The sequence below is a fragment of the Acomys minous genome (genome assembly GCF_964271855.1).
Source record: "Acomys minous genome assembly, chromosome: 15".
Classification (NCBI taxonomy): Eukaryota; Metazoa; Chordata; class Mammalia; order Rodentia; family Muridae; genus Acomys; species Acomys minous.
In genome coordinates, this window is record NC_140497.1 from 93,225,538 (window position 1) to 93,238,090 (window position 12,553).

General features: G+C 45.3%; 1 protein-coding gene across 10 annotated transcripts in view; it reads left to right on the plus strand.

Annotated features, from left to right (window-relative positions):
- PTPN13 (protein tyrosine phosphatase non-receptor type 13) overlaps positions 1-12,553 on the plus strand; it is a 163,049-nt gene that overhangs the window by 60,089 nt on the left and 90,407 nt on the right. For all 10 annotated transcript variants that reach the window (XM_084758209.1, XM_084758212.1, XM_084758216.1 and 7 more), the window contains exons 5-6: positions 329-514; positions 3,241-3,328. In XM_084758209.1, the coding sequence (XP_084614335.1) occupies positions 329-514; positions 3,241-3,328 (274 nt within the window). The remainder of the gene's footprint in view (positions 1-328; positions 515-3,240; positions 3,329-12,553) is intronic.

Consider the following 12,553-nt stretch of genomic DNA (forward strand, 5'->3'; position numbering starts at 1 on the left):
GCCAGCCTGGTCAAAAAGAAAGGGCCAGGTTAGCCAGGGCTGTGCAGCGAGACCCTGCCAAACAGACAGAAAAAAAGAAAAATTTCCTCATTACAAAAATCAACAGCTTTTTTGGGTCACATTTTATATCTACAGAAGACATATTAACTTCTTTCTATTAAGTTTTTTGATCAAAAGATCAGCAAGATATAATCACCAGTAGAAAATAATCCATTTTCTTCAAATATTTGCTATAGTTTTGAGATTCCTATTTAAAAAAAAAAAAAAAAGAATTCTCTCATAGTAAAAATATTTACATTTATTAATGTGGCTTTCCCTTTAATTTTAGCCCATCAAGTTGGGAGATCATCTCAACAGCATTCTCCTGGGCATGTGTGAGGATGTTATTTATGCTCGGGTGTCGGCGCGAACTGTCCTGGATGCCTGCAGTGCCCACATTAGGAATAGCAACTGTGCGCCTTCGTTTTCCTACGTGAAACAGTTGGTGAAGCTGGTTCTGGGGAATATTCCCGGGGTAAGCTACAGGTCCAACTTGTAAACACATTTTGAAATGCAATAACATCACATGTTTTCTTTAAATGTATAACACAGTTTTCCAAGATTAAGGATAAAGATGGAATTTGTTGTTTTAATGTTGATTGTTTACTCCAAACAATACTTTAAAATTTAGAGCTGGGAGCTGTGGCGCACGCCTTTAATCCCAGCACTGGGAGGCAGAGGCAGCAGATCGCTGTGAGTTCAAGGCCTGGTTTACAAAGCAAGTCCAAGACAGCCAAGGCTACACAGAGAGACCCTGGAAAAATAAATTAATTAATTAATTAAGAATTCTATTGTAGTTAATTAGTCTTCCATATTTTCTGAAAGCTACCTTTTTTCTTTCTTTGCTTTCTTCTCTCTCTCTCTCTCTCTCTCTCTCTCTCTCTCTCTCTCTCTCTCTCCCTCTCTCCCTCTCTTCTCTCTTCTCTCTCTCTTTCAACTTTATCCTAGCAGCACTGTCTGCTTTTCCAGAGGTCCTGACTTGAATTCCCTTCAACCACATGGTGGCTCACAGCCATTTATAATGAGATCCGGTGTCCTCTTCTGGTGTGCAAGCATACATACAGGCAAAACACTGTATACTTACTAAATGAATAACTCTTAAGAAAAAGTAAAAGAACTTTATCCAAGAAGAGTCTAGAGCCATGGTATTAATAAGCAGGACTAGTCCATCCTTTTCCATTTTCCTCCTCTGATCTTTTCCCACAGAGCTCTTGCAGAAATCCTGAATGTCCCTCCTGCTTATTTCTAGACTTCTTTCCTGCCCCTCATTGCCGGGCTCCCCGATGCGCTTCTCAGCACTCTTCACTGTAGGGAATCCTTGCATCTGCTGCTGCCTGAGACTCGAATGCCTCCATTTTCTCTCATCCAGGATGTGAGGAACCCAAGAATAAATTCTGAATCTAATAATCTGTTCTGCCGATTCTCTCTGGCTGAGGCTGTCGCCGGTCTGTGGCTTTCTGATGGGCATATATACTTACCCCTCTCCCTGTGTGGTGGCCCCTCAATGCTTGTCCCTTTTCTGTGTGGGCCACCATTTTGTGCTGGCTTCCTCTTAATTCTTTTGTCCTCTAGAGGTTTAGTTCCTCCATCGTAACCAAAATACTGCCTGGTAAATGGATTATTTACCTATTTCACACACATGGCCATATATCGTGATAAACAGGCTCAGAGGTCTCCTGGACAAAAGGTGAGCTGTCAAAATCCCAGCAGACGGCAGTGACAGCTGTCACGGGGAGGCGTGCAGGCAGTGGGGCCGACCGATAGTGTTCTCTTGCTGCTGCTGCTCCTGTTTTATTTGTTTTATTTCCATATATTCTTTTCCAAAAACAAAACTAAAGCTGCTGAAATATGCTGTGACACGTAACAGAGTCACGGTCAGAAGAAGCTGACCCCAAGGCCTTGCTGTTCCTGCGCCCACGCACATAGCTATAGTCAAAGCCCTTGCTAAGGTTAATTAGCCGTGAGCCCAAGTGCCTTGGTTCCTCAAGTATCACCTTCACTCTGACCAACTGTAAATATGATTATCAAGCAGCATAGCCATCCACGTTACCAGACAGGTGCCCTGTGAAGGTGACTGAAGCGCTTCCAGGTCCTTCTGACTGTGGTCAGAGCATCTGTAATAGTTATGAAAGTCAGAACACTGTGCGCCACACAAGGCCGCTTTCAGAATAAGCTATAACATTCGGAATGAACGGTGCAGTGCTCACACAGCGTCACTGTCCTCTGAAGGGCAGCTGTGATTGGCTGCGGCCCCAAAGCAGACATGCACGAGTACCTGTAACAGTCACCTTCACTGTTTCCTCTAAGCAGCAGTGAGTGCACTGCGACTGATGCCGATTGTGCAGTTCAAGGGCAGCGTCATTTCAGGCATACTTCATCTAAATCTTCTCTTAAATAGGATTTTTTCTCTATGCTCGAGCTTCAGTAAAGGAGAAGTCGTATGCTGTGTGCGTGTAGATGCAAGCGAGGGCACATGCCTTTTGAACTACATTTAACTCGGCATCACAGTTCTCTTTCCAGTTTTATTGTATGTTTTCCCTGGCTCTGCTCATCCACATAGGCTCCTGTTCTAACTTTCCGTTCTGTATAATGTACAGTTCAACCTAATGTGACACGGGATGTTTTATATAAATACTCACGGTTAGAGTCATTGAGATTTCAGAGTGCTGGGGCACTTTTGTTATAAAGAGGATTTCATAGAGCATCAATCTAAACTGTCACTTGCCAGCATATCCAGAGTAAAAGTTTAGCAGGCTATGTAATTCTGGCACACAGTATCTGGGGAAATACTTCTGAAATAGCATAAACTGGTATTCTCAATATATAACTGCAACCAGGAGAAAATGTTATTATACAAAAATAAATGTAGCTTTAAAGTTGTATAAGTCTAATTTGAGAGATGAAAATAGTTATCAGAAGGAGAAAACAAGAATGCCTCAAATTACTGCTTTCAAATGGAGCTAATTTTAGCCTGAGTCTGAGGCACAGTACTCTGAACCAAAACACTCTGTGTTTTGTTGCCTTTAAGTTTCTGAAGATGGCCGGTCCTGGTCCACATAACGTCTCATCCAGACCATAAAGATTACAGTCTCTTTCCGTGGTACAGAACTCTCAGGATTGGCTAACGTGCTATTCTGTGGACAGTTACTGACCAAAAAAGATGATTTTTCTCCATCTTGGTTTTTGATTACCTGTGTGCAGACAGATCAGCTCTCCTGTGGCAGTGAGGAAAAGCCTGATCGAAGTCAGGCGATTCGGGACCGGCTGAGAGGAAAAGGCCTACCCACAGGTAAGCGTGCTCTAGTAGCACACTTCCAGGCCTTGACCGTGTTCTGTCTGTGGACATGTGCTGTCCTGGCCAAGAAATCTGATAAACTGTGACTGTGGCTTGTGAGAGTACAAGTATGCAGGGCAGGTGACAGGGGACAGAGAAACACATCAGGCGCAGCAATAAACAAACATTACAGTCTGTAAAACCGGAAACTGTCAGAACCGCGCACATGCTGTCCTTTCCAACAGTCTTCACAGGACCATCGTTCGCGTCCTCTATCAAGGTAGTTTATATCAAGGTTAGATTTCAAAGCATGGCCGATGAGCACACACAAGTGTTTATGAACGTTAAGGTCACTGAAGCAAAAGTTCCAGAAGGCAGGATCGTTCTTACTGCATGCTGCTGCCATTTTCTGTTCTAGCTCCTGTTCATGGTAGTGAGGGTCTACTTTTGATTTCATGTAAATATTCCCTAACTTGGGACTTGCGAATACTGTCATAGTTTATAGGATGCTCACTAAACAAAAGTGAATCGTAGTTGGTTATGTAACGTTATGTACTTGGACCTATAATGTACTTGGACCTATAATGATTATGTACTATTTTTTAGTTTTATGTATATGAGTACACTGTCTTTATGCACACCAGATGAGGGCATCAGATCTCATTATAGCTGGTTGTGAGCTACCATGTGGTTGCTGGGAATTGAACTCAGGACCTCTGGAAGAACAGTCAGTGCTCTTAACCACTGATCCATCTCTCCAGTCCCCGTAATATTTTTTAAATGCATGGAAATCCTAAATATTTGTTTAAAATAGATATAAAAATTTATGAAATTTTTTAGGTGCTAAGAATCTGGTTTGGCTTATTTATAAAATAAATCTTGATTTTTATAGATTATGTTTATTATTTTCTTTTTACTTATCAAGAATTATTGAACATTACGGTGATATAAACATTAGCAAGAATATTTTTTTAAAACACCCAAATATATTCAAATATATTCCAATGTATGTATGTTATACAATAATTAGAAAAATTAGCATTTCTAACTTTTACTTTAATGAGACAACTAACATGTAGCTATCGCATTCAAAAAGCAAACATCAACAAGAAAAAAACTCAAGAAAACAAACAAACAAAAACTCGCCTTATAGAATTGACCCTTGATTATCTGGACTGCTTGTAGAGTTCACAAACCTCTTAAGCAAAAAGAACGTTCTATAAGCCAGGGCCCTGTTTCTCCTGAAGTCAAGAAGAGCAGCACTGATGTTGTGTGGGGTTTCTGTGTGGTGCTGTAGCTGGTTAAAAAGCCCTTTTGGTGTTTCGTTTTACTTGCTATAAATAAAGATTATTATTGTTTCTGCAAAAGCATCCTAACTTTTATTTTAAGATAGTAAATTTATCTTTCATTAGATGAGGATTCTTTCCTAATATACATTATTTATATGTGGATAAAAGGTACAAAGTTTGTCTAACTTAGCTTTCAGGGTGTTTTGATAGTGCTGAAGATGTCTTCATGGCCCTGAGATGTGCGGCACACTGTGGTAAAAGTCTGCTTCTCTTTGCCCCATACCAGGACTTAACTAGGATATAATGTAGGCATTGGTGCAAAGAACCCATCCATTTTAGTCACTTTCCTTTCTAAAACAGAATAATCATAGACAATTATTTATGACTGTCAGTAGCAAGGTACAGTAATCCCTTTTCTTAGGACTCACACCAAGCACTTACAAAGTGAGACGCTCAATGAAATATACTTATAAAGTGAGATTAGATTGGCAAGACTTTCATTTCTCCAATATCCCCCTTCTGTTTGTCTTCCCACTACTCCCCGTCCCCCTCTCCCGCTCTCCCTCCTGCATTTCCTCCTCCTGTGGTTCCCTCTCCCCTTCCTTCTATGCCTCTTCCTGTCTCCTTCCTGGAGTGTCCACTGCCCCCCTTCTGTCTCCTTCCTGGAGTGTCCACTGTCTCCCCTTCTGTCTCCTTCCTGGAGTGTCCACTGTCCCCCTTCTGTCTCCTTCCTGGAGTGTCCACTGTCTCCCCTTCTGTCTCCTTCCTGGAGTGTCCACTGTCCCCCCTTCTGTCTCCTTCCTGGAGTGTCCACTGTCCCCCTTCTGTCTCCTTCCTGGAGTGTCCACTGTCCCCCTTCTGTCTCCTTCCTGGAGTGTCCACTGTCCCCCTTCTGTCTCCTTCCTGGAGTGTCCACTGTCCCCCCCTTCTCTCTCCCCTGGAGTGTCCACTGTCCCCCTTCTGTCTCCTTCCTGGAGTGTCCACTGTCCCCCTTCTGTCTCCTTCCTGGAGTGTCCACTGTCCCCCCCTTCTGTCTCCATCCTGGAGTGTCCACTGTCCCCCCTTCTGTCTCCTTCCTGGAGTGTCCACTGTCCCCCCTTCTGTCTCCTTCCTGGAGTGTCCACTGTCCCCCTTCTGTCTCCTTCCTGGAGTGTCCACTGTCCCCCCTTCTGTCTCCTTCCTGGAGTGTCCACTGTCCCCCTTCTGTCTCCTTCCTGGAGTGTCCACTGTCCCCCTTCTGTCTCCTTCCTGGAGTGTCCACTGTCCCCCCTTCTGTCTCCTTCCTGGAGTGTCCACTGTCCCCCTTCTGTCTCCTTCCTGGAGTGTCCACTGTCCCCCTTCTGTCTCCTTCCTGGAGTGTCCACTGTCCCCCTTCTGTCTCCTTCCTGGAGTGTCCACTGTCCCCCCCTTCTGTCTCCTTCCTGGAGTGTCCACTGTCCCCCCTTCTGTCTCCTTCCTGGAGTGTCCACTGTCCCCCTTCTGTCTCCTTCCTGGAGTGTCCACTGTCCCCCTTCTGTCTCCTTCCTGGAGTGTCCACTGTCCCCCCCTTCTGTCTCCTTCCTGGAGTGTCCACTGTCCCCCCCTTCTGTCTCCTTCCTGGAGTGTCCACTGTCCCCCTTCTGTCTCCTTCCTGGAGTGTCCACTGTCCCCCCCTTCTGTCTCCTTCCTGGAGTGTCCACTGTCCCCCTTCTGTCTCCTTCCTGGAGTGTCCACTGTCCCCCCCTTCTGTCTCCTTCCTGGAGTGTCCACTGTCCCCCTTCTGTCTCCTTCCTGGAGTGTCCACTGTCCCCCCTTCTGTCTCCTTCCTGGAGTGTCCACTGTCCCCCCTTCTGTCTCCTTCCTGGAGTGTCCACTGTCCCCCTTCTGTCTCCTTCCTGGAGTGTCCACTGTCCCCCCCTTCTGTCTCCTTCCTGGAGTGTCCACTGTCCCCCTTCTGTCTCCTTCCTGGAGTGTCCACTGTCCCCCCTTCTGTCTCCTTCCTGGAGTGTCCACTGTCCCCCCCTTCTGTCTCCTTCCTGGAGTGTCCACTGTCCCCCTTCTGTCTCCTTCCTGGAGTGTCCACTGTCCCCCCTTCTGTCTCCTTCCTGGAGTGTCCACTGTCCCCCCCTTCTGTCTCCTTCCTGGAGTGTCCACTGTCCCCCTTCTGTCTCCTTCCTGGAGTGTCCACTGTCCCCCCTTCTGTCTCCTTCCTGGAGTGTCCACTGTCCCCCTTCTGTCTCCTTCCTGGAGTGTCCACTGTCCCCCCCTTCTGTCTCCTTCCTGGAGTGTCCACTGTCCCCCTTCTGTCTCCTTCCTGGAGTGTCCACTGTCCCCCCTTCTGTCTCCTTCCTGGAGTGTCCACTGTCCCCCCTTCTGTCTCCTTCCTGGAGTGTCCACTGTCCCCCCCCTTCTGTCTCCTTCCTGGAGTGTCCACTGTCCCCCTTCTGTCTCCTTCCTGGAGTGTCCACTGTCCCCCCTTCTGTCTCCTTCCTGGAGTGTCCACTGTCCCCCTTCTGTCTCCTTCCTGGAGTGTCCACTGTCCCCCTTCTGTCTCCTTCCTGGAGTGTCCACTGTCCCCCTTCTGTCTCCTTCCTGGAGTGTCCACTGTCCCCCCTTCTGTCTCCTTCCTGGAGTGTCCACTGTCCCCCTTCTGTCTCCTTCCTGGAGTGTCCACTGTCCCCCTTCTGTCTCCTTCCTGGAGTGCCCCACTGTCCTCTCCTGCTGCAGGTTACGTGGTCCTGTCATGCATGTGACTTGCTCATTCAATACATATAGTTTTATCACTAATTATTAATTCTTTTTTAAATGGTTTGTGTTGTTGCATGACCTCCCAAAGCTGATGTGATAATTTTGTTCTCATCCATATTTATCAGGGATCAATTGGGGAAATAATCCCCCTTGCCATTCCACGTGTGCTGTATGAGGTTTTAAAGGCTGAAAATATTAACATAGTAATTTTTACCTTTGGTGGTTCCAAATTTTAGTGTTTCAGACAGTAATTATTATATGGTCATTTCAAAAGTAACAAGTATAGACTGAATTGGATCTATATCTACTCTGTAGGCATATCCTAACTAGCAGGTTATTATGTAAGTTCAGCTTTCTGGACATAGGAAAAAACCTGCTGATATATTAAGTGCAGTTGATTCTATAAATGTTCAACAAATACCTGTGGACCGTGTGTGCATGAGAAAGATTTTATCGTAATGTTGGACAGTGAGGTGTAGTAAAACCCCGCTTTTTATAGTACAGCCTGTTAATGTTTTCATAAGGAAATACATGAGACACCTATGAATTCATTCATCTTAAACCTTGGGCGAGATATGAACAAAAGGAAAAACAGAGCGTCCTCCCTTGGGTTAAATTAATTTGACTATTTTTTTACTCCAAAAATAAAAGCATCACAAGTTTGAAAATAAGTTTTAATCCTTTTTAATTATGACTTTGATTTTATACCAAAATGACTTCTTGACCTTGTTTAATAGCTCTTTAGAATTATGATTCAGGTAATAAAGGAATGATCATGATTTCACAAACAGAAATCATTAATAATACAGATTTTTCTGTAAATGTTGGAACAGAATAAAATCTGTATCTGACCTGAAGAGAATTTGTAAAGAATTACAATGTGTCAGTCAGGTGAAACCAAATTTTTTTCTATCTATATTTTGGAGTAGAAATAGAACCAAGCGTTTCCTCCAGTAATTTGGGGTAGAAATTGCCCCCTTATTTGGTTGAGTATAACAGAGGAAGAGTCCTCTGATGTTCCTACCCAGTGCTTCCACAGGATGATAATATTATACAGGAGCCCTTTCAAGTCCGTTTTCAGTAGTATAAAACCTCACCAAACAAAAGTATGCTAACTAAAGCCTGCACGAGGCAAAAGCAGTCAGCAGCCAAGTGTCTGTAGCATACACTAATTTCAGAATTTAAGACTGGAAAAATATTAGCTCTTGAGCAATAGATATTCTGGGGCTGGAGAGACAGTTCAGTGGTTAAGAGCGCTAGCTAATCCTCCACAGGTCCTGGGTTCAATTCCCAGCAGCCACACAGTGGCTCACAACCATGTCTAATGTGATCTGATGCCCTCTTCTGGCCTGCATGTGTACATGCAGATAGAGCACTGTAACATACATACATAAATAAATCAATCCTAAAAGGATACATACTATTCCGGGATGCTGATATTCCATTGGGAATGCTAGCGCACTCCCTGGTTATGGGAAGCCAAGAGCTGTGAACCCTACATTGCTTGTGGAACATTCTTGTCAATATTCACCATGTGGAAGTGTCTGTGGGCCGTAGCTTCAGTATATCAGGACCCTGACAGTGTTCAGTAAGGAAAGCATAAGACGGACAGGCAGTGAGACGCGGACAGGCAGTGAGACGCGGGTGAGGCTGACAGGGGCAAGCCAGCTTACGGGCAATGTCTGTGTCCGCTGTTTGATTGCTGAGGTGTTACCGTTTGCTACGTCATGCACCAGTGAATGACCTTGGAGGGTGTCACAAAAGTGAGAGTCTAAACTGGTGGGCTGTCTGCCCCTACTTTGCGACTTAATACTGCCGGAACTGATAACATGACTTCAACACGCACACACACACACAAGTTTCCTGCCAAGCTTCAGGAAACTAGCAGTGTGGACAGTCGGCTGTTTCCCTTTTCTGTGCACCTGAGCACATTTTAAAGGAGCTGGGGAGCTGAGGAGCCTCTGTAATATTGAAATGCTGTTTCAAAGTTTCCTTCCCAGAGATATTGTGATTTTTTTTTTTTTTTGAGTCCGTGTTTGAAGGGGGAAAGTGAATGGTGGTATCCAAATGAAGGATAATATTACGTCACATACAATAAAAACAGCAGCAAGGCCTTTAACCCCAGCACCTGGGAGGGAGAGGCAGGTGGGTCTCTGTGAGTTCGAGGCCAGCCTGGTCTACAGAGTGAGTCCAGGACAGCCAGGGCTGTTAAACAGAGAAAGTCTGTCTCAAAAACACCAAACCAAACCAAACCAACCAAATAAACAAAACAGGGGAATGTAGCTAAAATATGTTGAACTTTACAAAGAATCTTTTTTCAGCTTAATTGAAATAAACAGGAAGCACTCCATGAAGACTTTTTCTATTCTTAGATCCACCTGCTCTGGCTCCTGAGAGCTGGATGGAAGAGTGTGCCACCTCTGCCCCGATTTTCTCAAATCTTTTATTTCTGGCTCTTCATTCTATGTTTATTGCTCCTTATTTGGGTTTTAGCAAACTGTACATCCTCCAGAAGGAGAGTGTTTATACTTTTGTTTTTAAATTGGATGCTTATAATTGGTGGTAATGTGTACCTGCAAACTGAGCTCAGAGCCTCTGAAGAGGCAGGAGAATCTCCTCAGAGTCACCTGGACCCACTGGGAGCAGCGTGGCACTCCATTAAAGAGTAAACCTAAAGCTTTTATGAGCACCTTCTGATCTCTGGCTTTATTATTTTCTCTCAAAAGAACTTATAGGTAATCATAAGCCTGGGAAAACAAAGCAGCAACAGAAAAGAGACAGAGAATGTATTTATATCGCTGTTGTGCAGAGTGCTCAGCATGGTTCATCTGTGTGTCATCTCCAGAAGAGGGCGTGGGGAGCGTAGCCACATGGTAGATGGAGGAAATGAGAAACACCGAAGTTGCCTGGTCTGTGCAAGCTTGTGGGTTGACTTAGAAAGCTGGAATTAAAATCAAAGCCTCCCATAGTAGTCTTTCTGCTGAGAGATACTGCCTAACCTGGATTTTAAAGCCCTATAATCACTCACTCGGCCATCATTCTCTTGGAAGCTATTTCACAGGGAATTATAAATATAAAACTAATAAGACATAGTCTCTTACTGTCCTGCTTGGGAGTAACGGCCTGGAAGGCTTGGAAAGTGGATAATTAGGTGTCCTAGTCCATGTCGGCAGGCTGCACTGCTGCTGTGATAGAAGGCAGGACTGTCAGGATAAGGGGCTACTGTTGTTTCCTCTGCCTCAAAGCCCAAGGCTAGATGAAGCGGTCCAGTAGGAGGAAAGGGTTGCAGAGTCAGAGACAGCCCCGGCCCCTGCTGTTAGGAGTCCCACAGGAAGGCAGAGCCACACAGCTGTTACACATGTGCAGAGGTCACTCCCATGATGCTCTCCAGTTGGCGACTCAGTCCCTGTGCGCCCCTACGGGCCCAGGTTAGTTGCTTAGTCTCTGTATTTTCACTAGCTGTTGGTCTCTATGGTAGTCTGAAGAAGCTGAGGACGGCTACACTTATCACTGAATATAAGAATATTTAGAGTAAAGCTTGGAATCGCACTGATTTAGGGAGAGGGCGTTGTAAGTTTAACTCGTGGGTTTATGGCTTTTCCAGTCTGATCAGTCAGCCGTGGAGTTCAATCAAACAGTCATTGCTTAGCCCTCAATGCACACGCCACTGTTGCCCTTTGGAGATAAATTGCCAGGTCAGCCATTGTGATAATAGGCTTTACACCGAGTGTTTGTAGGTTTCGTGCTGCTTCCTAGGCAGGTTACTAACACCTTCCCAGACTGTAAGAGCCAGTCCCCAGGGAAACTTCCTAGGGCATTTTCAGCTTTATTTCTCCAAGTCCCGTGTCTGAAGCGTGTGGTGTCTTCCACAGTCGGATCTTACCTTCAGGTCCTGGAAGGTGAAACGAGGGAAATGGCACTGGCCTGTATTGTTTCGGAAGACTCTTGCGTTCAAGGGGAAGGGGGCGGGGGTCCCAGGCCTGATGTGGGGGGTGGGGGGGCACATAGCTTTGGGGGGGGGGATCACATCGTGACTCCATGTGACAAAACTCCATTAAAAATACATGCATGTATGTATGTATGTACACATATAATTTTAAGTGGCTTATATCATATCATGGTGTTTTCCTGGGGGTTTTTTGTTTGTTTTGTTTTTTGAGACAGGGTTTCTCTGTATAGCCTTGGCTGTCCTAGACTCTCTCTGTAGACCAGGCTGGCCTCTGCGTCTCAGCGACCCACCTGCCTCTGCCTCCCAAGTGCTGGGATTAAAGGCGTGCGCCACCACACCTGGCCTTCCTGTGGTTTTAAAAATACTCTCAGTGTTCCTCAGCTCTCCGCCCTCCTCCTGCATCCTCCTTCCTCCTCCTCCCTCCTCTCATTGCCTCCTTCATAGCACTTTCTTCTACTGTTTGCCTCTTTGCTTGTATGTGTGTGTGTGTACCATGTGTGCAGTGACCGCAGAGGCCAGAGAGGGTGTCCAGTCCCCTGGAACATTTGTAAGCTACCATGTAGACATTGCAGACTGAACCCAGGGCCCCTGGGAGAGTAGCAAGTGCTCTTAACCACCCCAGCCCAGCCCACCCTCTTTCTCTGAGACAAGGTTATATTTTACAGCCTGTGTTGGCCCTAACTGCTTGGATTTTCCAATAGATGTATACTGAAATGTTGTCATCAAAACCACAGAACCCCATGCCTGTAAAGCAGTGGCTCTGGGAGCCTTGTAGTTAGTGTTTTCTTTAGGCCTGAGAAGCCATGCTTTCTAGAGCTGCCGGGACCCACTAATATATTAGCAAACACTAACAGTAAAGAGAAAATGCACTTACCTCTTACAAGGCAGAGACTTGCAGTGCATTTGGTAAGTGACAATGTTTATATTACAGTGACATTAGGATCGGGGACTTTAAGGCAGTCCCATTTAAAATAAAACTATTGGGAGCCAGGAGAGGTCGGCTGCTCTTGCAGAGGACATGAGTTCAGTTCCCGTCACCCCTGTAGAGGCTTTCACAGCCTTCTGTGATTCCAGCCTCAGATGGCCCCACATCCTCTTCTGGCCTCTGTGATTAGCTGCACACATGTGGTGCACATACGTCCATACAGGCAAGACACCCATATACATAAAGACACACACATTAATTCATTTTTGAAAAGATTAAAACTATAGAATGCAAAGAAACTAGACATGAGAGAGATCTGGAAAAGAAGAGGCCAATAATCATTTTTATTT